Below are 27,821 nucleotides of genomic sequence, written 5' to 3'. Positions count from 1 at the left end.
TGTTAATGAATATCTAGAATTTGAATTTCTAATGGTATTTCCAGGGAAAATAAAAGTCATCCAAGTTACAGTATAAAATACAATATATTTTATTAGATAGTTATTGCAAAAATTGTTTTAATTTAATGATGCAACACGCATTACCTTATCAGGACCCACTCTATATTCTATATGGATTATAACATTTAAATATACATAAAATATATATCTACAGTCGTGATTTCCATTATCCTATAACTGATAATGAAAAAACTGAAAATTGAAGGCATTTCATTCTGTATTAAAATAATATAATAGGATTCAGGGAATAAGTAAAATAGTAAATAAAGATTTGGGTATTTTGCTTTCTTCAATACTGTTAATAAGGTGGGAGTTATTTAAAAGTCAGAATCATATTAGGGTTCAAAGTATGTACAATATAGATAAGATTATATTATTATAGGTTGCACATCATTCAGTAAGTAATAAAAATTATAAACGGTCAAGCAAACCTTGTCACTGAGAAGGCGGTTTAGAAAAATGTAGTGGCGAAGGTTTGTCGTCCCATGAAATTTGAATTCACGTTTTATTAGAGAAAATATTTGCTTGACCGTCTATATAAATTGCATAAAGAGTAACAGTGACAATCAAAAATTAATTATATAGTGTTGATATATTATAAAACTCAATCCATCGGAGACTGTTACAAATTAATGATAATCAAGCCTTTCTAATGTAATGCAAAGAAGGCCTAACACAAAGTGAAGTTTTAAAATACTGAATCATATTATTGAATTGAACATTTATAAATTACTTATAGAATAGCCCCGAAAATAACATTAGGCGTAGATTACATAACAAACAGTTAAATAACAAATAGTAGCTGTGACTTTCCTTCTTGCATGAATAATACTTACTCGTAATAGTTATAATTAAACACGACATAAGTTACTAGGTACCTAAAACGTTTGAGTTCAACATAAAAACAACAAGTTCATAATCATAAAAAGAACTAACAAAATACTAAATGCAAAGATAAGAAATATTCATTGAACACAAGGTGCAGTCACATGTATTTGTATGGTTTGAAACTATAGGTACATTAGTAGGAAGATGTATCGAATGCATAGGTGGGACACGTTACTAAAATACACTAAAGTCGAGGGGGAATGGTGATTTCAGTCATCGCGAATACTGGCTATTGTCATGAGGATACCGCATTTCAAATACGGAGGCCCGATAACACTTGAGACGGTCGTTAGGCGTTAACAATAGGATTAGTGAAAACAAAAGATACCAGGCACTAGGCCCTTTTTCGGCGTGGTATTATACACATACTTCCGGTTTATTTTCGCTTTTGTTGTATGCAGTTTGCACCAACTTTGAAGTGCTCCTAATAAGATAACAAAAGGCAATAGTCATATGTTATACAAGGGTGCAAAGTTGTATTGTAGCGTGGAATTGAAAAACGAGCAAGTGAAAGGATTCTATAGTTGAGTCTAAAATAGAAAATGTGACTATATTCAAGGTTAAATTACTTAATACACTAGTGGATAAAATGCGTTTTTACCCGCTGGCATTAAAAGATAAAACACTTGTTTCGGAGCTAGTGAGGGAAACATTATAAGGCCTTTTGTTAAGTTTTAAGTAGTATCGGGCCTTCGTATTTGAAATGGAGTACAGCGGAACACATACGTGGCCAACACGATAGTGTGCGGGCAAACATTCTTGCAGTTTATAGCGCTAGGCTTTGGCTGTGGATACAAAAATCTAATTTTAAAACTTATATCCACGATAAAGCTAGCGAGGCTGAATATTCTACAACACCTAAACTCTGAAGTTACATGACGACTGGCAAAACTTAATGCCTAATATAGGAATAAATTAGTCCTGCCAGATACTATTACAAAAATGTAACTTTATAGCAAATAGCTGACCATTGGGTATTTCTATATTTACTATTAATAATATTTAAATGCAAGTGTAGATTCGTAATTAAGGTATAAATTCATTTATCGATATTGAACACAGGCAGTGAGCGACTTTAGTTAGCGAGGAACGCATGTATGGAACCTTTTGAACGCTCCGTCTGTTATACCCGTCTGTGGAGAAGCTTGCCTCGGACGCCATCACAGCTATATATATATATACACACTGTGGCATTTGACAAAAGCACAAGCTGTCTATACTTTTTACGAGAATCCCTTTCGAGCGAGCAACGTCTATAGACGTCGCCACATAAGCATTGCTCGCTTGAAAGGGCTATTACTATTCATAGTAAGTATAAGGTGCGAAGGCATGACATCCCAAAGGCAACTTTTTCTTTTTGACGATGCGTTCAAAAGGTTAAGAGCTTGTTGAGACCAAAATAGAACCAGAATTCTAGCATTTCCACTTATAAATATGATTATTCCGTAATACTCTGATACTTCAAGTGAGAGTTAAACATTTTTGCGTCACGAGGCCCTTAGTTTGCTGCGAGTTATAAATATTAAAATTAATCAATAACTATTAATGTACAACACACAAATAAATAATTTATAGATCGCTGTATATTACAAAGCAGATTATGGGTCGCGTCAAACCAAGAGCTCCCGTGACTTTATTTATAAGACTTCAGTGTTGAAACATTTCGTTAACCTACTTGCTAGATGATCTGGTGTTATTTCATTGGAAGCTCTGATGGAAACAGGTTATTAGATTCAGTTTATAACATAATATACAACCTTACTTAACTTATTTTAATCACTGCGGGTAGCCGATCAATTTGTGACGATGTCCAGAAAAGGGTCAATCACACAAGCGCAACTATTATTAAAGTCACTTGATTCATAAAACATTTAAGTCAAGTGCAGGTCAAATTAGTTAGATATTAAACGATTAGATATACCGACACCTGGAGAGAGAAGACAGGACGAAACGAGTTCGGGGTTGTTCTACCAACCAGAGCACAGCTCTTATGTTTGAAGAAGAAGAAGACACTTATTTTTACTCTCTAGAACTAAGTAGCTAAAGTAAGCGGAAAAGTAAAGGTGCATTATGCGAGTTTCCCATATATCTGATAATCGTTTGATAGGTACAATCCCATACCGGCTCCCGCAGCTACAAATATCATAACATAAATAACATAATCTTTCTGTACACATAGAAAAATAATACACGGCCGTAATACCACTAAAATAGGAAGTCATACCGTCATGGTAATATCAATATGGCGCGGATTATTAGTTCAACAACCAATGTAATCAGGCCCCGTAGCCGAATGGCATTTCTCCAAAGCGAAACGAAAAGCCGCGAAAGGAGGTCTTGCTCTGTCGCGCCAATACGCAAGAGCGATAGAGATGTCTACGAGCGTTTCGTTTCGTGAGCGTTTGTGCCATTCGGCTACGCACCCAGGTCAAGCTATGTTAGCAGCGATTTTATAGAGTAAACGTGTTACGTGTACTGTAGAAGATTTGCGTTTAAAATAAGCTATCAAAATCGCTGCTAACTTACCCTGGTCTGACGTTTGCGAGGCTCAGGCCGTGTTCACAGCAGGGACAACACAAAATTTGACGATTAAATACAGATTTCGGACAACACATTTATAATATTGATAGGATCTATTTGATACAAAAATTATAAGATTATCTGGCTGAAAAATATGTCAAAATAAATTGGGTATAACTTTTTTAATTATCTAGAAGTCCAATGTCAATAATATTAAGCTTCAGTGAAAATATAGCAAAAAGTAACTGAGCGTCAGTCTTCTGTATTTTGTAATCCGTCCCGAATGAACTAGGCCCAAATACTCGTTTCCCGCGTGACTGAATCGTTCATTTACACTCAGTTAATACATTGAGATAAATATTCCGTATGGTAGATTATAATGACACGATTGTATGTCTGCCAACGTCCCAAAGCATTGTTTCTAAACTAAAAAGTGACATCAACAGATAACTAGCGATGACGCCGACGGCATACATACACATTTCTCTCTGATATTCTGAGTGTTTTTTTCTTCCTCAAAGTCAATGTCGCTTTTAGTTCCATCAATCTGGGTCGCAACAGTGCTCCTTCACTTAAGGCACGGTCGTTGGCGCGTGCTTGGCTAGTAGTGCCCGCAGTCCATCAGTATTCGAAGATAGCGTCTAGGAACATTTCGTGTAGGAATCGTGCACACATGAGGTAGGTTACTCTTCAAAATCCCAATACTTCATCATTGTTGCCATTCAAGAAAAACTATTTAGAACAGTCCAAACTTTAAAGATACCAATGCGATGCTATATTCGGTAAACCTGCCTGTTTTGCAATTTTCCTGGTCATTCATATGCTACTCCTTTGTCTCAGGGTCCAGGTTTATAGGCACATGTCGAGGCAACAGCATACGAAGGTAGGAGGTAGCATCTAGGAAGAGTTTGAGTAAAATGCGCATATGAGGTAGGTTAGTATGTTCTTCTCAAAATTCCAATAGTTAACTCCTAGCTACAATGAAAGAAAAATGAGAAAGGACCATCCATACCTCAAAGATACCAAGTCGATGCCAAATATCCTTTCCATCTCTGCTATAGTTCCGTGTTACACCAACGCTACTCCTTGGAGTGCATGCCTAGTTAGTAACGCCCTCGGTTGATCAGCGAAGCATTCAAAGGTAGCGTCTAGGAATAGTTCGTGTAGGAACCGTCGAGCGCACATGAGGTAGGTTAAACTACAGTCTTCAAAATACAAATAATATACTGCATTCTTTTGCCATTAAATTAAAATCATAACGAACCGACCATACCTCAAATATACCAAGTCGTTGCCACATAGTAATCCTTTCACCAACGCTACTCTTTAGCTTCAGGCACTGTCGTGATAGGCGCATGCCTAGCCAGTAACGCTCTCGGTTCATCAGCGAAGCACTCAAAGGTAGCGTCTAGGAATAGTTCGTGTAGGAACCGTCGAGCGCACATGAGGTAGGTGGCGCGCGCGAGCTGCCCGCACACGTCGGAGTAGACGCACGCGCTGCGGAACACGTCTGGGTGCTTCTGTTTTAGCGTTAGGACGGCGGAGCGCGTCTGAAAAATAACGCCTTATTATACTCTGTCAACCAAGTCTGTCAGTAAATAAGAACAAAGAAAACTATATGCATCCTTTTCTTTAGGGTGCTAGAGAAAAGGATATCTATAGTTTTCTTAGTTCCTATTTACTGACAAACTTGTTTGACAGAATATACATAGATGCTCTAAAAGGTGGTTAGAACAACAGGAGAAGACGATTCAAAGGAGCCACACTGTCTTGTAAACTTTATTTTGTGACTTCTCAACACACTTTGAATTATAAATCTACATCTTTGTTTCACTCCATATAAAGTCACTTACATAGTCTACAGCGATGTCAGTGATACAGGAAATGGTCGTATAAGACTTATATTAGACCGGGTAGACCGTGATTACCTGTTTGATTTTTGTTGAGCTCCCGACATTGCGACGCAATTACATGCATCATGATCACGGGAAACTGAAAAGGTAATCACGGTCCATATCCCTGTCAATATAAGTCTAATGAAACTAACCGTGAATAATTCAGAACTCTGGTAGTCGTAAAATAACGAATAATCGAAATAAAAAAGTCAACGGACGAACGGTCAAGTATACAATACAAAAGAGTCACTAGTCACTATATAGTACCGAGCTACGAATATAAATATAATGGAGGTAGTTACCTGCCGCAGGTAGATAGGGTTGGACATGCAGCGCACGTGGTTCAGCAGCTCGGCCTGCGGCGTGCTGCCAGTCGCGCGCGAGCCTTCGGCAGCGGCGCTCGTCACGCGAGCGTTGTCGCCGGAACCGCCTTCTAAACCTGACACAAAATACAATTTATAAATAGTTTGTTTTAGGTACAATTAAAAAAAAAACGGTTCTAGTCTTTTCCGTCCGAATCGTGGGCTGTTCGATCAGCACGCTACTCCTCGCTTCGCTCGTCGTCGCACCTCTTCTCCTCCCCCTCTATTAAATGACTAGACGTTAATTGTTATTAATTGTTAATACAATATTAACCCTTCCTTATCGATTATCGAACTGGTTCGTTGTTGACAATCTCCTCCCCCTCCATAACATCTGACATAACAAAAACCTACTTATTTTCGACTTACCAAGGAAGAACGCTTCTCTCAGCTCATGCGAAGACGGCGGCCTTGTCCGAACACAAGCCAAGCACTCGTTGGCCGCGTGCTTCCACCTCCCATCAGTCTCCTTGCCTTCCTTATCGATATTCGAAATAGAGTCATTGACGCTTCTTTCCACGCTGCTTTGTCGTTCGATCTTTTCGTTTTCCTTTGCGTCTTTGTTTTTGTCGGTTAGCGTTCTGCTGGTGACTGTCGCGCTGGAGATTCGGGAGATGTCCGTCGAGCTTGAGACGTCTACTTCGAGACCTGATAGGAGAATCATTTTAGTTAAAAAACGTTTACTTATACAAATTCGGATAAATGCAACCATGAGTTGATTTTAAAATTGCAAACGGGACTTAATCGCGTATTTACTATGTTTTAAACACTAACCCTTCTCTCTACAGATCGTGGGTATTATAGTAGAAAAATACGTGAAGCCATTGAAATTAAGAAGTATAAAAATTTCAATCGAGACGAAGGTTTTAATATCTCATCCACATGGAACCCGGTCATTAGTAAATGCAAGAAGAAACAAATATCGCGGGTTGAAAATCCGAATATCGTGAGTGTTGTGTGTCGACAAGGTGACATCCCTAGTGCACAAACTGTTCAAGTGGGTAGTCAGGACCAGGTGCGGGTAGTTCGAAAAACTCGTACAGCTAGAAGATGTTGATGTCAACTTCAGCCAGTCTGCTCCGAGACCACGGGGACAATGCCGTCCTTGAAACGTCGGAGGTTAGTGTTTAAAACATAGTGTTTAAAACATAGTAAATACGCGATTAAGTCCCGTTTGCAATTTTAAATATGTGTAAAAATCGTGAAAGTTTGAATCAGTGATGAGTTGATTTTGACTTTGAGGAGGTAAATATTTTCTTAAAGAGTTGGGCGTTGGAGTTTGAGTTGAGAGTCTGTGCAGGTGTCATTATAATTAAAATCCTTACATTCAGCGGCAACATTTCACTTTTCGCATAGACTAGCTCACTGTGCAAATTGCAAAAATGCTACATCTATGTACGAAAATAGTGTAAATTAGGGATCATTGTAGTAACATTGAGACTTACATTTACTTGATCGTGGCTTTTCAGTGCTAGCGATGCTGGCGTCATTCAATAACGTTGAGGATTTGTTCACTTTCAGAGGGTCTTTCTCATCGGCATCGATTTCGTGCAGTTCACTGAAAATAAAATAAAATTTTAAGGTGTCTCCAATATTTATTTATTTATAAGACTATTTCTGCTTGCTGGCACGGACTTCGCGGTATGTCGCTTCATCTAATATCCACCCAGTGCTCGTAATTTAAAAAAAAAACGGGTCCGCAGAGAACCACCGGCTACGCAGTAGTCCCTTATCTTATGAGTGGTTGCTGCTGCTGCTCAATGCTGTTCGAGAAAGATCCCAAATAGCCACATAAGTAGTGTTTTTTCAGCTATGAATTCACCTCGGGAACAGCGCGTGCAGGTCGCGCGGCAGACAGATGCCGATGTAGTGCGGCGGCGGGCCGGCGGCGGCGGCGGGCGCGGGCGCGGCCAGCGTGGGAGTGAGACGGGGCGCGCGCGTCTCTCCCGTCCCGCTCTCCGCTACCGCGAGCGGCTTCCAGTCGTAGTCCAACAGGCTACACAATACGGAATTATTACATAGTCAGATAATTTCGTATTTAATACCTACTATATGTAGTAGGTAAGCCATATGGCTTAGACAGCAGTTAACAACAAACGGAAAGTGATAAAAACCTGAAAACCTTAATTTCTAAACACTTTTACCTAAACATATACCTAATGAAGGAGAAAAGGGCAAAGATGCTTTATTGTAATCAGTATTATAATTTCTGCTGGTTTAGAAGTTCAAGTCAATATTTTAGTTCGAAACTAGCTTTACTCTTGGAAGGTGGTGGAATATTGTTCCAGCATTTGGTTGCGCGGCACTGAAATTGCCATAAATTGCACAGCCATAGAGTGCACGCTCTAGACCAATTGAATTAGCTTCAAGCTACCTATTTTTTTTAAATACCTTAATTTGGCCATCCTCTCCCTGGTCGACTTGGCACGGTCCCTCAATGAAGAAAAAGGTTTGCTACGCCGATGGGTATCGGAAAGTAGCCAGCTTAGGTCGTCCATATCACTTGAGCCCGACGCTGCGCTCTCTGATAAGTGTGGTCTAAAAGTGAAATTAAAATTAATACTATAAATATTAGTATTGATTAACAATTAAAATCAATACAAATACTAATATTCTTTATTGCACACCAATATAACAAGATAACATTTAAAAAAATCAAATGTTTTATTTTATTCAAAGACATATGTAACTCCGTATAGACGGATAAGGTCTAAGAAAAAAACGTGTCCCTCAAAGTCATAGAGAAAAAGGTACGGTGGCCAAGGTGGCGTAACACCTTTGGGGAACGCTCTTCTAGATAGCGCTAATATTAATATTTGACATTTTAACACATATCAAGGTAAGAATATGGGCCAAATTGTCAAAAATGAGGTTCAATAGTTTTAAGCTTGTGTCGAGAGATGGCAGTCTATGCAATGTGATTACACATTTTACTTTGACAGTAACTCTCTATAATACTCGATCCTCTTTGATTTTATTTCACTATGTTAGGTACAAACTAAACAAATATCCCAAAAGTAGACTAAAACTGATCCAACCGACTGCGCCAGTTTTACAGTTAAAACGTTTAATTAACAAATAATTGTCAAATATAATTACCGTCTGTGTTTATTGAGTGATATTAAGGTGGCATATCCACTCATGTCTAACTGAGAGGGCGGCGAGCTCGATACATCTGGAGCTGTGAAACCTGCGGACAAAATATTGGTGTCAACTCAGAAACTTTTAAGACGCTGACAGCACCCAATGGCCTTGACGCTAGCGTACACTGTCTAATCGTATGGGAGTAAGTGAGAGCGCGATGTCACTAAAAGAGGGCGAATAGGTACGAAAAGTGCGGAAAATATTAAAATAAAATAGAAAGATGCATTATTTGTGCAAAATGTTTCGTTAGTGTTTTAGATATGTATATATTTGTTATTATAATATTAACTAAAGACAACTAAGTGAGTAAAGACGACACACAACCGTTTAATGACGAACTCGAGACCAATCTTTGCAATTTTTTTCTATCGAGCCGATTTCATTAAATCGTGTATCGAGTACGGTTATGTTCTTTGAAATATAATGAATAATAACAGATAATTTACTTGCCTTACTAAGACTAATGGTTTGTCTTAAAAAACTGCCCAAGTAACATCAATTTTACGCAATTGGGTGTTGTCAGCCCCTTAAGCGCCTATGTCAAAAAAATGAATATCATGGACACGCCAGTATATCTGGCGAACACGTACAATCACAATCTAACCCGGCGCGTTTGTCAAATTCAAACTCTAAAACTACAGAACTCAATTCGGTTTTCACCTATGAATAAAATGATTCTCGAAGAAGGTTGAGGTATATAAATTGTTAAGGTTTTTCTTTAAATTGATTGAAATATTACGATATTCGTTAATCAAGTTGGTAAAAATGGCGTGCTCAAGGGCTCCAATACGCTATCCATACCGATTGAGATATAAGAAAACAATGTATGGTGGAATTGTCTCTGATATAGGTCTACAAAAATGTCAAACGTCTATATTTCACGGATAACTTACTGTAATCATTTTAGCGGCTGATCCATATAAGCCGATTCCCACCGGCTTGCCTAAAATTGATTACTATGTCTATACAAGGTCTTGGTGTCCAAGCTTCTTAGTAGACACACAAAACTACGGATCTATAAGACCGTGATCCGCCCCATTTTAATGTATGGGTGTGAGGCTTGGACACTAACAAACACTCAAGGAGGAAAACAGCCTCCTAGTAACAGAACGTAAGGTGTTCAGGATTCTGGGACCCGTGAAAAAGAGACGATGGCAGTTGGAGAATCCGAGAAATCTTATAGCCGAACCGAATATAATAGGTGAGACCAAGGCACATCGTCTCCGCTGGCTTGGCCATCTTATAAGGATGGGTGAGGATCGGGCAGTCAAGAGAGCCTATCTGGGTTGTCCAACTGGACTCCGTCCCGCTGGCCATCCTAAATATCGTTGGGCAGATAGAGTGGAAGCAGATCTCCGTGAACTCGGCGTTAACGAGGGCTGGCGAGAGGTCGCTCTGGACCGCGTAAAGTGGCGTGCTCTTGTGTTGGAGGCCAAGACTCACTTTGGGTCGTCGCACCAACAAAGTAAGTAAGTAAGTAAAGTACAATGTAAAGGTAGGTTTCTTTTTGCTCAGTCTTGCCTAGCAGAAATTTTCACCAGCCGCCACTGGCATGTAGTCAATATAAACTTCACTGGAAACATTGCTTTGATTAGACAATATAGAGATATTACGGCGTCTTACTTGAGCTGGACGTCCGTCGCTGCGTCTCCGACAGCCGCGGCCGGTGCGAGCCGCTACTGCCCTTCATCCCGTATAGACTCGACGAGCTTGGTATGGGGCTTAGCGTTAGAACTCGATCACTGCAACAATAACAACAATTTATACAACCGTTTTAGACTGACAAAGTGTTAGATGCATTTTATTCCCAAATGGGAATGAAATTCAAGTTTCATTAGTTTCAGTGTCAATTTTAGCAATTAAGGGGTTAAAAGAAAACAAAATGTTACATGTATGATAGCAGTACTCACGGAATAGTATATTTCCCGAGCACAGAATCGCAGCTGCTAACGCCACTCGTGCTCGACTCACTAGTATTTCTCACTCTGCCCTCATGAGCGTGCTCCAAAGAGTTCATTCTACCGATCAGTCTTTCCGCGGGGTTTCTATGCGGCCGATCGAAATCTCTTAGTATGTCGACCGTTCGAGACTCGGTCATAAGCGTGCGACTTATGGAAGCTCCTTGAGATGGGAGTGTGTGTGATTTTCTTTTGTCCGGTTCCTTGATGTTGAGCTTGCTATCGACCATGTCTTGGCTCAGTTCGTGTATTTTACTAGGCTTAGATATCTCAGAGTGCAGGCTCTCGCTAAGGTCGGTGTGGTCGGAGTGCTCGCTGGCTTCCGCGTCGAACACTTGGAACCGGCGTTCGGGGGACGCGATGAAGTTGAGTTTGGGGTCGAGGACGGCGTAGAATTCGTCCTGGATTATAGGGAACTGGTCGTGCCTCGTATGTCGCACGCACAGCCAACCTGTGAAAAATATGAATGTAATACTAATGGTAGCGACACTTCAGTGGGGTTGGTCGGGGAGAGTTATAAACCTAGCAGGCGTTACAAGCTCCAGGGATTAATAAATCTTACCTAAATTCGACAGCAAGTTAGCCCTTTCATAAGTGCTCCCGATCAGTCCAAGCAAGGGATATTTCGCCAGGGCTACTATCGGGACTGGTATCGACTTTTCACTAGGATTTTTCACAAGTGAGAGGATGTTGGGATGCTTAAGGAATGTATGATTCTTACCTAAGTCCGACAGCAAGTTAGCCCCCTCGTAAGTGCTCCCAATCAATCCAAGCACATAGAAAGCCGTTGCTCGAACCGAGTACACCGGACAATGCTTCGCCAGTGACACAATCCGGACTGGGATCGACTCTTCACTTGGGTTGGTCAGTGAGAGCAGTTGCTGGAGCCCTAGCGGGTGTAAAGCCGCGTTACCGACGGCCCAGAGAGACGCTTTCACGTCCATTATCTCTTGCTCGGTGGCGCAGGTTTTGCGTTGTAACACCTAAGGGGTAAAAAAACGAAAATTAGGTAAAGATATTAGAGGAGAAGCACATATTTGATTTTGGTATTTTTAGATGAAGACCAGTGTGTGTGTGCTGTGTCAATGACGCTCATTAAATTGAAGTCGATAAATTACTGAGGTAGTAAAACTCGATGAAGGAAGAGAGAACAGGGTGCGGGGATGGAAAAGCAAGAGATATCTTTGGTATTTAGGGTCGGATCGGATCCATTTATAAGGATTTGTCTGTAGGATTAATCACGAGTGCGTGCGGCGGTGGCTGTCCACTAGTCGCTAGCGCCTGCGGTACCCGGTGCGAGGCACAACGCCAGTGTGTCATGTATCGCCGCCTGTACCAGTCGCTAGCATCTGTACATACCGCTAGAGCCGGCTGCAGCGCCTGCGGCAGCATGGCGCGGGCCAGGTGCGAGACGCGTGCGAGAGCGGTGAACGCGTGCGGCGGCGGGCGCGCCGTGCGCCGCGCGCGCGCGCGAGCGCCGCCGCCGCCCGAGCACAACGCCAGCGCGTCGTGTATCGCCGCCTCCACCAGTCGCACGTATCTGTGGAGATAATATTGTATTAGGCCGACAGTCCACTTCTTTTCATTGTCCTTTCTGTTTCTTTTTCGTCCTTTCTTCACGTTAAAGAAAAAGGGAGGCCTTAGATGGATGGTTCATATATATACTTAAACGAAGTTACAAAAACGAGAAGAGATCTTGAAGTGGCATACGTAATTTTTAATTTAGATGTCGATATTTGACAGAATGTAAATTTGTTAAATTTAAATGACGTAATCGTAGGTCGTCAACGGCTCAACGAAAAAAGGGAAAAAACGAATCTAACTTCTAAAATTGTTTAACTCGCGAAGACATTTAATTGCGTAAATTCCAGCTTAAAAATATAAATCACGACCATCGACAACACTAAAACATCTAATTTAATTTAATTTCATATTTCATTTTAATTTAATTGTGTTATTTGTTGTATTTTAATATGGGCTCAAAGTCTGAAATACATGATATATATATGTATTTTTTTTAAACATCATACTTATATCACAAAGTTCTCGAGTAGAATATTTACCTGTAATTGTAGTTCTTGATCCAGAAATCCACATGTTTCTTAATAAACGCCTTCGCCTTCAGATCCTGGGAGGGAGCGGCGGCTGCGATTTCAAGTCCTAGCCATATGAGATAGCCCCGGTCTCCAGCCACAGACAAATCCAGAGCAGAGGGTTCAGTGTTCTTGTCGAAGCGGCAGTTGTGGGCGAGCACGTCCCTTTGAAGCACTAGCTTCTCTAATAAGGCCTGTAAAAATTATAAAGATTTATAATATCTAGTCCGTTTCATACGTGATGACGCGAGTCAAATCTTATTTTTAATAACATGACATTATGAGTTCAGCCGCATGTCTTCGTAATTGACACGATATATCCCGTAGGTTAAGGTATTTCAAAATGAAATCATTTAAATCAATAAGTTGATCAATTGACGCCACATGTCACATGGCGACCATGACAGAATGAAAAATGAAAACGTGTAGTAAAAGTTATTAATTGTAGAAAAGAAGGTTTTTGTCAACTAGTATAACTTGTAGGATACTCACAGGTACGCTATAGGCTTCCTCTAACGCCATGACGGCGCATTTGACGACCGACTTGGACTCGTCCTTAAGTTGCGCTATAAGCATCTGCAGCAACCAGGTGTCCATATCTACTCCACTACTCTCCTCCTCCCTTTGAGATGACTTCAAATGCTCTTGAACCAAATTCTTTTTCAATTTCGATCTTCTTCGAACAAGCTCCTTAGATTTCTGCGAAGCTCTTAGTAAGACTGTTAGGAATTGAGTGGCGTATAGTCTCGAGGCTTGGATGCTGCAGGTCAGGGTTTTGGCCAATATGTCTCGTGGGTACGAGTCGAGAGTGTAGTCGAGGCTTGATATGACTAGTTTCACGTAGCAGCTGTGGTGGGTTTTCGTTGAAAGTTCCAAGAGGCTGAAAGAAAAGGTACATTAGTATACATAACGAAACATGCAATATCCTGGGTAAAGAAATAATAATGGTCATTGCAGTTCATTTTAGATTCCATTCCATCAACTCAATAGTGCATATTTAGCGCCCTAAAATGTCGCCTCATTAATCGCCTTTGGGACCTGCGAGCATCTCATGACACAGGCTGGGCAATGGCAGCATCTGGCTGATCATGAATTACTGGCATCTGGCATATGTCGCTGTGGTGTTGAAGTCACCGGCATAAAATAAGTGATGATTTCTGTACCTTGCCACTTTAACGTAAAATTGTCAAACGATTAAAAGCGACAAGGTACAAAAATCATCACTTGTTTATGACGGTGAGTACTGACTCACTTGTCATACAACTTGGTCTGTTGAGCAGGTCCAGCCCAGCGTGGGAGTGGCACAGTTGCTCGATGAACAGGAAGTACTGGACATGTGGCTCACGTGTCGCTGAAGTGTGGCACACTCAATACTGACTCACTTCTCGTACAACTTGGTCTGCTTGAGCAGGTCCAGCCAAGCGTGGGAGTGGCACAGTTGCCCGATGAACAGGAAGTACTGACTAAAGATCGTTATCAGCGTGCTGTATTGGTGGCAGAGTATGGTTGACAAAAAAACAAATACACAAGTATTTAAAACACTACATATACTTAACAAATTATGAAATATATACATATTTATAATTACTTAGCCAAATTACATTGAATAAATAACTAAAATTTGTTCAACATATTTGGCTGTCAGTCGTTCATGTCGATTAGAAAAAATCCATTTTAAATAACTAAATGACCTTTCTACGTTGACAGAAGTTACAAGAAGGTTGTTATAAATTAGGTATTGTGTATCCATACTGTGAATGCAGATACTGGGATTGTTCGTGCACTTTATTACACTCCTCCGTGCTCGTCTTACTTCGTGCACTACTTTTGACTTGAACTACTTGAATAACAATTCTAGATAATTAGTCGTATCTAGAGTGCATTTGATTATTTGGATTTAAATAATCACTTCGCGTAATGTATTTTTATGGCATACATAATTAATGTCATTTGACGTATATTGTTTTAAAAATAAAGGTGTAATCCTAAGAAGGTAAGTATTTATTTTGTAGTTAAGAACAAAGTGAATATTTAAATGTATTTGTTTTTCTTTGCCAACCGTACCACTTGCCACGAAAAGTGCACCCTGATAACGATCTTTAGTACTGACACATGTGGCTCACGTGTCGCTGAAGTGTGGAACACTGAATACTGACTCACTTGTCGTACAACTTGGTCTGCTTGAGCAGGTCCAGCCCAGCGTGGGAGTGGCACAGTTGCCCGATGAACAGGAAGTACTGACACATGTGGCTCACGTGTCGCTGAAGTGTGGAACACTCAATACTGACTCACTTGTCGTACAACTTGGTCTGCTTGAGCAGGTCCAGCCCAGCGTGGGAGTGGCACAGTTGCCCGATAAACAGGAAATACATCTGGCACATCGTGTTACTCATGTGTTGCGGGCTGAAGAGGCACTCGTGCGCGCGGCGGCCCGTTTCGATGGCTTCGACTTGCCGGCTCACGTCCCAGAAGAGCTCTTCGAGTAGTCTTTGAGAGTCAGCCTGTGGAGTAAATAAATAAATATCAAGGGACACCTTAGACAGACCAACCTAGGCCCGAACTAAGCGGAGCTTGTACTATGGGTGGTAGGCGACGATATACATAGATAAATACATAATTATATATATTATATACATAGATATATTATATACATTAGCCTGTGTGGTGACGGATTAAGAATTTCACCACCCCCTTTCTTCCCGTGGGTGTCGTAGAAGGCGACTATGGGATATGGGTTAAATTGTGGCGTAGGCGAGAGGCTGGCAACCTGTCACTGCAATGTCACAGTTTCGTTTTCTTTCAACCCCTTATATGCCAAGAGTGGCACTGAAGCTTAAGTAGTTTGTATGTATGTATGTATATACATAGAAAACATCCATGACTCAGGAACAAATACCTCTGCTCGTCACACAAATAAATACCGTTACCGGGATTCGAACCCAGGACCACGGCTTTGGTGGCAGGATTACTACCGATTAGGCCACTGGTCTAATTCAACTCATGACTGGTCGTCATGATTTGAATTATTCGGCGATTTTGTCAGACCACTTATCGTATTTTAACTATCACACGCGGTAAAATAGCGAAAGCTGTTAGTGGGCTATCAATTTTAAAGCGTGTGGCTAGGAGGACTGGTTTCTATTAGTGGAAAGTTCTGTTGCAATCTGATACTTCTACTATTAGATTCTACTCACGTCGTTATGTCGCAGCAGGTGTCTAATCAGCTGGCAGCCGGCCCTGGTGGCAGAGTGGCCATTGGAGGTGGTAGACAGGTCCGTGTGCGAGTACTTGTTGGAGGACGGCTTCAGGTAGTTGACGATGCGAGCGACCCACGCTTTGTGTCCACTGTCGCATAGGTTCAGGAGTGGCGCGGTATCGTTCTCCTAAAACATTTGAATTTTTAAACGATATTGTCTCAACCACTTAAAAAAAACTATGTAACTTGCCTGACGAGACATAATAAAAAAAATTGATCTACGTAGTAATCAATAAAATAGGCGAGGTTTTTGATATACATGTTAAAACGGACAATCCCCACTTGGCCGGAACTCCTCATTTTCCCAGTCTGAATAGTTTTACCATAAACTTCGTCAGTATTTTATAAAAGAAGTTGAATAATCGATAATTTTGAACACCGTCAACATTTACGAAAGATTTGATTTACAATTTTCTTTTATTCACCACTCACCTTCAAAATAGTTCTGATGAACTCCCAGTTCCACGTGTTGCCGTCCTTATTCTGCATCACCAGCGTGCACCGAATCAGATTGTCACTATCCCGATCGAACAGATTGAAAAACTTGGCCGACTTGGTCACTTTGCTCACCGCGGCCCCCGTCCGCGAGCTCACACTTTTGCTTTTCACTAACACACCGTAGTTTCGGTTGGCCACGTCGGCGCGGGAGCCGACGCTGTGGCGTTTCGGCTCGTCGTTGTCGGAGTCGTCGAGGAACTCTACGCTGTCGTCCTTGTACATGAAGGGTCTCGGTTTGGCCACGTCGGCGTCGTCTATCTCCTTCCTGGTCCTGGAGCGTTCGGGTGGGGGAGGGTGGCGGTAGGCGCCGCTGCAGTACTGCACGACGTGGTCGAGGAAGAGGGAGTGCGTGGCGGGGCGCGCCTCGTGGATGGCGTGCAGACGGCGCAGCGCGGCCACGGCGGCCAGCGCCTGCGGCCGCCCGCCCGCCGCCGCCGACAGGAGCTGCGGCAGCGCGGGCGTCACGCCGCACGCCTGCGGCGGCAGCAGCGCGTGCACGAGGTGCAGGAGCTGCCCCAGCAGCACCGTCGCGCGGACGGATATGAACGTGTCGCTCGTCACTATCACTTCCGTCAGCCCGTCTAGTAAACCGGCCTGGAACAATGTGACGGTTAGTAATACAGTGATTAGGTATATATTGACTTTGGGTCGGTTGCATCGACCACATTTGACAGACACATCGTCGTCACGCAGCACACGTATATGGAACTTCCCATACGATAAAATTTAACGAACGCTTTAACGGTGACAGGCGGTTCGGTAGTGGTAAGAGCTTGAAAATTTCAATTCGGAGGTCGCACGTTCGAACCCCGGCTCGCGTCAATATCGTGAAGAAACCGGACTATTCCCAATGAGACCGAGTTACCCCTTTATGTTGGAAGGTCAGATGGCAGTCGCCCCAACGGAACGGACCCCGAGCTCCAATGAGCCGTGACAAATGCTGAAATAACGCAAGGAGAATGATGAATATAGTGATTATAGCGTATTGGAAACAGGAAAGGTCATTCAAAAATATGTTTTACCTCTAGAAAGCATTGGAGTAGCAGCGCGAGATGGATCTCGGTGATGTCAGAGCCGGTCGCGCTGAGGTGAGGTAGAATGGCGGTGCCCTCCGCGGCCACGAAACCCTCGTTCAGTCGCCAGGAGTCCTGCAGAATAACAATACAGTTTTATAATTGACTATCGTCGGAAATACTTCGCAACTGCTGTAAAGTTGAACTTCAAACTGATGTCCACGCGTATTTTTAGTATTTTTCAATTTCATTCTCATTTACAATTTAATTCGATCAATTTAGAATGATTTTCAATGAAAACGGCTTCCATATTTAAAACATTGTATATGTAAGAAGTTGGCTTCAGGGTGGGTTGCTTGTAAATACCCTCAACAAATATTGTAAAATTAAAAATAAGAACCTTCATGCGGAAAAATCATGTTGTATTTGTTTACTTACTTGGAAGTCAGAGGGATCAACAGCGTCTAATGCCACAGAAATCTCGTCCGTCCACTCTGGCTGCGGCAACCCAACGAGCTCGTACAACAGATCTAATATCGCTTTCTGAAAAGAAATGAAAAACGACTTAATTAATATGACCACTTACAAAAAAATATGATGGAAAAAGACGACGCCTTTATTGTATTACTCGTACTTTTCAAAAGTTAAGAAGTGCAGCAGCCCGGGCCAGCTGTAAGGCTAGCCGGCTGCAGGTGAACCAGCAGTGCTGTATACGAGCCACATCATACCCTGACTTCCAGCCGCGGCAGGTACAGCGCGGACACCATGGCGCGCAGGCCGCCGGTGTTGCGCGGGTGGCAGAAGTGCAGCAAGCCGGGCCAGCTGTAAGGCTAGCCGGCTGCAGGTGAACCAGCAGTGCTGTATACGAGTCACATCATACCCTGACTTCCAGCCGCGGCAGGTACAGCGCGGACACCATGGCGCGCAGGCCGCCGGTGTTGCGCGGGTGGCAGAAGTGCAGCAGCCTGGGCCAGCTGTAAGGCTAGCTGGCTGCAGGTGAACCAGCAGTGCTGTATACGAGTCACATCATACCCTGACTTCCAGCCGCGGCAGGTACAGCGCGGACACCATGGCGCGCAGGCCGCCGGTGTTGCGCGGGTGGCAGAAGTGCAGCAGCCCGGGCCAGCTGTAAGGCTAGCCGGCTGCAGGTGAACCAGCAGTGCTGTATACAAGCCACATCATACCCTGACTTCCAGCCGCGGCAGGTACAGCGCGGAGACCATGGCGCGCAGGCCGCCGGTGTTGCGCGGGTGGCAGAAGTGCAGCAAGCCGGGCCAGCTGTAAGGCTAGCTGGCTGCAGGTGAACCAGCAGTGCTGTATACAAGCCACATCATACCCTGACTTCCAGCCGCGGCAGGTACAGCGCGGAGACCATGGCGCGCAGGCCGCCGGTGGTGCGCGGGTGGCAGAAGTGCAGCAGCCTGGGCCAGCTGTAAGGCTAGCCGGCTGCAGGTGAACCAGCAGTGCTGTATACGAGCCACATCATACCCTGACTTCCAGCCGCGGCAAGTACAGCGCGGAGACCATGGCGCGCAGGCCACCGGTGTTGCGCGGGTGGCAGAAGTGCAGCAAGCCGGGCCAGCTGTAAGGTTAGCCGGCTGCAGGTGAACCAGCAGTGCTGTATACGAGCCACATCATACCCTGACTTCCAGCCGCGGCAGGTACAGCGCGGAGACCATGGCGCGCAGGCCGCCGGTGTTGCGCGGGTGGCAGAAGTGCAGCAGCCTGGGCCAGCTGTAAGGCTAGCTGGCTGCAGGTGAACCAGCAGTGCTGTATACGAGCCACATCATACCCTGACTTCCAGCCGCGGCAGGTACAGCGCGGAGACCATGGCGCGCAGGCCGCCGGTGTTGCGCGGGTGGCAGAAGTGCAGCAGCCTGGGCCAGCTGTAAGGCTAGCTGGCTGCAGGTGAACCAGCAGTGCTGTATACGAGCCACATCATACCCTGACTTCCAGCCGCGGCAGGTACAGCGCGGAGACCATGGCGCGCAGGCCACCGGTGTTGCGCGGGTGGCAGAAGTGCAGCAAGCCGGGCCAGCTGTAAGGTTAGCTGGCTGCAGGTGAACCAGCAGTGCTGTATACAAGCCACATCATACCCTGACTTCCAGCCGCGGCAGGTACAGCGCGGAGACCATGGCGCGCAGGCCGCCGGTGTTGCGCGGGTGGCAGAAGTGCAGCAAGCCGGGCCAGCTGCGTAACACGCAGAGTAAGGCTAGCCGGCTGCAGGTGAACCGCATCTCTCGTTCATCCCTGTAACATAGAGTTTAATTAGAATGGTATTGGAACAAGTTATTACGCTTTAAGTTGTGTGATTGGAAACTTGGTTCGTCACAAAAAACAATACAGACACAAAGGGAACAGGAGTCTAGCCAATGCGAAATTGTCTTATTAAAGTTACTTTATGATGTCGATCCGGGCGGCGTCAAGCGCGGCGGGTTCGTCAAGAGTGGGTAGTAGGACGTCGCAGAGTCTCGGACACTGCTGCCACACTAATACATACTTGTTGGCGTCCCCCTGCGGCCGGTTGTGGAATTCGCAGTACGGGAAGCTGAGGCAGACGAGATCTATTCGAGCAAGCACAAGAATAGTGTGTTAGGACACTGCAGAGTGCTTAAGCCTCTACTGTCATAGTATACATACTTGTTGGCGTCCCCCTGCGGCCAGTTGTGTAAGTCGCAGTACGGGAAGCTGAGGCAGACGAGATCTATTCGAGCAAGCACAAGCCTAGTGTGTTAGTACACTGCGGAGTGCTTAAGCCTCTACTGTCACACTATACATAGTTACATATTCATATTCATATTCGTTTATTGATAATAATTCCTATTACATGTCATTCTTCATAATTTCTTATAATAATACTTATAATTGATTTATTAAGTTATAACTTAACATACCGCAAATAAAAATTAAATATTACTATCTACAGTTGGTTACCTACATTAGGTATTTACTAAGTTGGTAAATTCCACAGACCAACCCCTATAGACATCTATTACAAGACGACTCGCGGTGGCCAGCCTTCCTAGTATTTGCACTGATATAAGCGCGGGCGCTCGCCGTGCCCGATCAGTATCGACCAAGTAACAGACCCGAAAGCAGCGCGTGTTTTTCGCACTAAAAAATTGGAAAAGGGTATTTTGATGCCTTAAAGATGTCCACCTGTAGTGTGAAATGGTGTGGAAAGGTAACAAGAAGCTCAAATTTAAAAACAGACGGCATTACATTCCACAAATAAGTCATATTTATAATTTATTCAGAGCCGGCATAGGTCAACTTACATTGGCCACTTACGCGTCAGTAGAGGGACAGTCATACTTCTGTCCCTTTTCATCTGGCGCGACTGCCCGCCGTCCTTGAAACGGCCAATCACAGCGCGCTTAACACATTCCCCGCCCGCTCCTCGCACCCCAAACACTGGTGACTCGTATCGCGAACCAAATATACAAGACTGCCACTCTATAGGAGGTTCTCTGTGGTAAATTCTGAAAAACTGTAGAAAGTGTGCTCGATAAGCCATCGTTTAAGTCTAGTTTTGAAACTGGTCAGTGTCGGCGCGTCAGTGACGTGTGGTGGCAAACGGTTGAACACAACCGGGCCTATTATATGTGTGAGTTTTGCGGATTTTGCCAATTTATGCTTGACTCCCACGAGCTTTTGGGCATTACGTAGGTACATACTTGTTGGCGTCCCCTTGCGGCCGCTTGTGTAAGTCGCAGTACGGGAAGCTGAGGCAGACGAGATCTATTCGAGCAAGCACAAGCCTGGTGTGTTAGGACACTGCAGAGCGCTTAAGCCTCTACTGTCATACTATACATACTTGTTGGCGTCCCCCTGCGGCCGGTTGTGGAAGTCGCAGTACGGGAAGCTGAGGCAGGCGAGGTCTATTCTTGCGGCGTCCCTGGCGGCGGGCTCGTTGAGCGTGTGTAGTAGGACGCCACAGAGTGCCTCGGCCATGTGCGGGGTAGCGCACTCGGCCAGCTGACGGGTCACTGCCGTCACGCCGCCGCAGGCGATGAACAGGTCGGGATTTAGCACGCCTGTGGGACAAACATCACGGTATTTAGAATTTGGGTTGATATGAACAAATAGTGTGTCAAAACTTGGGTATGTTTGCCGTCACGCCGCCGCAGGCGATGAACAGGTCGGGTTTTAGCACGCCTGTGGGACAAACATCACGGTATTTAGAATTTGGGTTGTAATGAACAAATAGTGTGTCAAAACTTGGGTATGTTATGTGTATAGTACTAAAGTACCATATTTAGGTTGTAGTCAGTAAAGGCAAGAAAACTATAGCTAAAACAGCTAACAGATCCGCACCGCAGGAGCCCCACATCCACCCGCGCAACGCGAACCGCGGCCCCACACAACCCGCCCGCACCACTAACACCATGCGGATAATAAAAAGCCAAAATTGCTTACAGATCTCAGCGAGTGTGGCCACCGCAGGCCTTGCCAGTCGATCGGGCGAGCCGTCACCAGCGCCAGCCCGAGCCACGGCTGCAAGGCACCGCAGAAGCCCCTCGTCCACCCGCGCCGCACGCAGCCTCCGCGGCCCGACACACCCCACTACAGCCACGACGCGTCGGACCACGCGGAGAGCTTGCGCACGCTCTTCTTCGTTGCGGAGCATGAGGTCCATTGACCTGATAAGCGTATCAAATTGTTACTCTGTCCATGGCAGTAAAAAAGGCGGCAATTTTAAAATATGTTTATGCGATGAACTGTCTTTTTATTTAATTGGAATTTCGCGCCTTTTTCGCAAGTATGTTAATTACTATAGTGAAATTGGGAGACTAAAATGTAATCCAAAACTAAAAACTGATCATTCAAGGAAATTGACAACCTTGGCGCTTAGGAAGCACCAATATTGCACCAATAAATTGCGTGATGACATATGTGCTTATTGTAAGCGAATTATTTTGATTGATTGACGTGATGACAAAACTCAAACTCGGGTAAATCCATTCTGCTATAACGTTGATTCTATTTCAGATTATATATTTTATATACATAATCAACCTTATGAATAAGGTTAACAATGAATTTCCGCGTTTGAGTTTAAGCGACACATATTTACAATAAGACATACACTCATATCAAAATAAATAAAATGGTATGCATTGGTACATCTTTAGGGTTCCATACCCCAAAACGAAAAAACGGAGCTCTTAAAAGGATCATTCGTACGTCTGTCACAGCCGATTTTTTATTGTATAGCGCCGTGGACTATACTGTGCTGTAATAGTACATTACGATACATTATTTTCGAGGCATAATAGTACATTACGATACAAGTGCGTAAAAAAGGAAGTTCGAAACGAGTGGCGATAAATTAAAACACGACCGAAGGGAGTGTTTTAAATCGACACGAGTTACGAATTTCCTTTTCGCACGTGTATCGTACGACGTTTTTCAGTACAGATGAGCCTCCGAAGTTTCGACCTGGCATATAATGAACCACTTCTCGCACTAGTGCGTAAAAAAATTACTCTCGCACTAGTGCGAGAAGTGGTTCATTATATATTATGTCAGGTTGAAACTTCGTAGGGCCATCTGTACTGAAAAACGTCGTACGATACACATGCGAAAAGGTAGTTACGAATTTCCTTTTTTACGCACTTGTATCGTAATGTACAATTATTTTGTAGTACTCGATCAAACATTATAAAGTATACAGGAACTAGCGTTGTCGTAACGTCGTAAGGCGCTTAAGTGATCTGATTAACCGGATTGGAAACTGTTCATGCGCGCCTGGCTTTACGTGAAGTACCTACTTCTCTACAGTTCCAGTTACATACTTTTTAATTGGAACATTGTTTTTTTGCGTGTTGCAATAATTTTAGTGTGCCCATGGCACGCATATGTATTGTACCAAATACGATAAAGTCTATCAACATAAACTCCAGCCTATATTCCCAAACAGGGTTGGCAGAGTATATGAAACTGCTCAAGTTTCAGAGCCACTCTGGGCAACTGTGCCATATGCATTATACTATTCATATTTGAGCGAGTTTAGTAAAACATTCTACTTTGTTGATTGCTATCAAGCCACTTTGTCAGTTTATTCATACAAATTACAAGCAAATCTTGGGTCGGACATTTTACTAAACACTAACACAAGTGTTCTTTGTTAAATATCATAAAGGCATTAAAGCATTCACACGAAGAATTAAAATTCATTTAATTCTGTGCTTTCTCAACTTAAAAAAAAAAAAGCTATGAATCCAATTGCCAGGATTACAGACACAATGTTATTAAGTGTACAATAAATGTTAAAGAATATTTTATCATTCATGTCTATTTAGTTTTGTCTTACCTTGTGACCAGATAAGGCAACCTGAGGTTATTGAATGTGGCAACATCACTTTCCGTTCTGATCAAATATCGGAGAACTCTCAAAGCTGCGGCTCTCAACACCATGGACTCGTCCACCAGGCTTATTCTTATACTGAAATAAGAATAAAATGTTGGAACAATGCTAATGTGAAACAGTGAGGCTAAGAATATTGAATTCATTGTATAAAAGCAAGATAAAAAGACATTTGTGACATTGTATTACTATTCCGTCACTCTGCCGACTGAGCTACTAAATCCACACTCAATGACAAGGACTTTATCCACTTGACAGTCCTACGATTATTATTATTATTATTGTTAGTTATAGTGGGCCTTTGTGTGTCACGTCGACCAAGAGAGATCTATTGTGACGGCCCTTTGTGGTTAGATAACCTTACTTATGCCCGTTGAATCCAGGCCCAAAGATGGCCCTGTGGTCATGCTGTCGAATGGCAGGAGCAAGATGGGGCTTAAGACCCAACATTGCTATGTGGTTATATACAGCGGTAGTGAGGCCCATAATCACCTACGCCTCCGCAGTATGGTGGGACAAAACCAACCAAACGACAGCAATACAAGCTTTAAACAGCCTGCAACGCACTGCTTGCATTACAGCAACAGGCGCCTTCTCCTCGACACCGGGGGCGGCCCTCGATGCACTGCTTGACATTTTACCACTCCCCCTGCAAGTGCAAAAGGAGTCCAAGCAGTGTGTCTACAGGATATGCACTCTAAATAGGCCAAAATGGCGCTCCCAAGCATTAGCCAAACTCAAGGCCTGGGTATTTGCAAATAAAACACTTAGCATGCCCACCGATGACAGTCCTACGATAGCATAGTATCCAAAAAAAAATTCCGGTAGACAGTCCTACGATACCTTACTATCCAAAAGAGGGGATGGAGACACAGTTGATTAAAGTGACATCTAGCAAAATATTGCGGCATTATATACTTATTCTCTTGATACAATAACGTAGCCTAACTACATAGTTTGCTACAAAAAGTATAGATGGCAGTGTACGCTCGTTACTTAGTGAATGAAAAAATAAATTCGGCAGTGCCTTGTCAAACTCCGCGTGTTTGTGTTTGATTTTGAATTTGTTTAATTTTTTTTGGATATCTTCATGAGAACTGTATGTGTTGGTTGTGGTATCATTATAAAGGTAAAATAGTATATTTCTCTAATACGTAATAAAAAAAAAAAGGGGGTCATCGCTCAAAATTTCCTGTAATTTAAGTAATAGTCAAATAAAAAATTTCTTCATTTTTTTTTCGATTACATAAGTTTAACCTTGATTTATAGTATATGATCATACATATTTTACTATCACTATAATTTTATTTCAAGTACTGTACGTTCATTTATACCGAAGTATTTTTTTTTTAACTATACCTTGTGTAGTTTAGAAGATACAGACGTTTTTGTAAAAAGTTGTGAATGCGCAGCGCGCTGCGTGCGTCGCTTAAAAACCCGGACGGTTGACCGGAATATGGTCGCGCGGGCTGGACTGTCAAGTGGTTATTATGTATGTAGCCATATTTTTTTTATTACTTTGTGATTACATGAAATAAACAATACAAAAATGGGTTTGCGATATCAATAGATGTGTCTGGTTAATACAGAAATTAAATTATGAAATAAATAAGATTATTTTACTAATATATTATTTTTATTCATTAAGATAACTTTTAATAGTCCCTTATGGCAACAATTGCAATTTATATTTAAAATAAATTTAAAGATAAGATTAAACACATCAAGCACCCACTATTTCACAAATTGTTTCAAAGCAATAGTAACACACATCTGATTCAATGTTTCTTTCTACATGGATAAAAGTGAATAACTAAGATTTTTCACTAGTTTAGTGCCATTTTAAATCATAGGGATAGTGTTCCTTATAAATTCTATACATATTATCAAAAACCGAAGGAAAACAAAATTGTATTGTTTTTATTTTATTTGGCATTTCATAAAAACCTAATTGATAGACTAAACTTATAAAGCACATACCATGTCATCAACTCATCAGCAGTGAATCCAAGGTTGCTGATGTCTTCCTTGCCGAGGAGTGTTACCAATGCATTCAAGTAGGACAGTTTGCGGGTGTCTGAACTACTCCTCTGGGCTCCACGGAACACTGTAACTTTCGGCACAGTTTTGGTCGTCGGCGAAACCTCATGATGAAATGGTTTCATTAAGTACAGCCCCTCTATTATTGAAATTACATTCTCCTTTGGTGTTTTGTTTTTAATGTCCAATTTAAACACATCACTGGTGGTTTTGCCTGAAAGAAAGCCAAATAAGTTAATATCCAACTGGTGACCTGCCTTAGAAGGAATTCTCCTTCATCATAAACTAATAACAAAATAGTAAACAATTTTTTGTTTACATTTTACAGTTTCAAATTACTAACTTATTTGATGTATGTACAGTAACCATAGTTGTTGAAAAGCTATTGAATATTACGAGCTTATTTCAAATTACCTTTCTTGAATGTTATTTAATAACAAACTACCATGTACTTACGAGTTTCTAACCTCATTTTAGTTACTTTCTCAGATTAATTTCCCCTTAAACATTTAACTTTTAAACAAAACATGAACAAATTATGCCTAATGTAAGTAATAATATTATCAAATAACATACCTTTCCTCCGATTAAACCAATTTTCAGAAGTAGCCATTATAAAATCATTTCATGGCACAGTTGATGGACGAAAGAAGCTCATGGTAAACTCAGCCACAGTTATGTTTTATATAGTAGTTAACATACGTATGAACTAACAACAAATAGTTTACGATAAAAATATATCGAATTAAATATTATTGACAATTTACTAAACATTATTTATGAAAGCTTGCTTGACTTCATTTTGAGGTTATATTTGGTATAAGTGTTGCAATACTAAAAAAATCTAGTATTACTGCGAAAGTTCATATGTTGTGATTGTCTTTCTCTTGTTCTTCAAATCAATCTTAATGAGTGATAATATTTTTCATATAGCAGATGAAGTGGCCTTTATGTGACACTGGAAAATGTAGTGGACATTTCCATACATTGCGGCATGTAAAGCCCAAAGACTTTTACAGGGGACAGCTCAATCACATTTTTTGCCATACTAAATTGAACCTTATCACCGAGAGAGAAAGTTGATCGTATCAGCTAGCGAAAACGGTCCACATGAGAGGGCATTGTTTGGGCTGGTGTCCCTCTCGCACGTGTGACCAGTGTTAATGAGGTTACCATAGTAGTAGTATTTTTATCTGTATATTACCTGACTTTAAAACTTCTTATTTTATTTTAGTGTTATATTCAAAGTAGGGTTTCGATATATTTTAAAGAATTAGAAAATAATTATAATGTAATTATTTTAATGCCCATAAATCAAAGATTTGTATAATTAAAAAATACCTTTAATTGGGTATTAGTAGATTTAGTAGTGACTTTGAAAATTAACTGGTATCCCCAATGTATGACAGTGATGACGTCACTGAATAATGTTGACATTGTCAGTAAGTGCGAGAGGGACACCAGCCCAAACAATGACCTCTCATGTGGACACACTTTTTGACCTAACTACACAATCTAGTTTAATAATTCTAAATCTATGGTAAAGCCCAATACCTAGTGCATCTTTTTCTACATGGCAATTTATATAGAAAGAGAGATAAGGGCCCCCACAGACGGGAGACAAACTGTTTTGTCTCCGTCGTATTTGTATGAAAAGTTGCGTCGCCTCGTGTGCGCACCTTCATACTAGCCCATAGACCGAGCGACGGAGACAAAACAGTTTT

At 42.4% G+C, this 27,821-nt stretch overlaps 1 protein-coding gene across 1 annotated transcript; it reads right to left on the bottom strand.

The window, feature by feature from the left end:
* Positions 1–65: 65 nt before the first annotated feature.
* Positions 66–26,898, bottom strand: LOC125226427 (rapamycin-insensitive companion of mTOR). Its single transcript, XM_048130409.1, has 24 exons — positions 26,674–26,898; positions 26,038–26,311; positions 24,004–24,135; positions 22,107–22,330; positions 21,505–21,724; positions 19,784–19,937; positions 18,126–18,230; positions 17,697–17,822; positions 16,609–17,268; positions 16,115–16,303; positions 15,213–15,421; positions 13,413–13,800; positions 12,891–13,114; positions 12,049–12,367; positions 11,549–11,810; positions 10,780–11,278; positions 10,493–10,611; positions 8,825–8,915; positions 8,117–8,263; positions 7,548–7,721; positions 7,171–7,283; positions 6,095–6,373; positions 5,666–5,802; positions 66–5,018 (listed from the first exon to the last, which is right to left on the bottom strand). Exons 1-24 carry the CDS (start codon positions 26,708–26,710, stop codon positions 4,788–4,790), a joined length of 5,313 nt encoding a protein of 1,770 aa, XP_047986366.1. The 5' UTR covers positions 26,711–26,898; the 3' UTR covers positions 66–4,787.
* Between the last annotated feature and the right edge of the window lie 923 nt (positions 26,899–27,821).

Source organism: Leguminivora glycinivorella, chromosome 5, assembly GCF_023078275.1.
Source record: "Leguminivora glycinivorella isolate SPB_JAAS2020 chromosome 5, LegGlyc_1.1, whole genome shotgun sequence".
Classification (NCBI taxonomy): Eukaryota; Metazoa; Arthropoda; class Insecta; order Lepidoptera; family Tortricidae; genus Leguminivora; species Leguminivora glycinivorella.
Note: the sequence above shows the minus strand (reverse complement) of the source record. Positions and strands in the feature narration are given on the sequence as shown.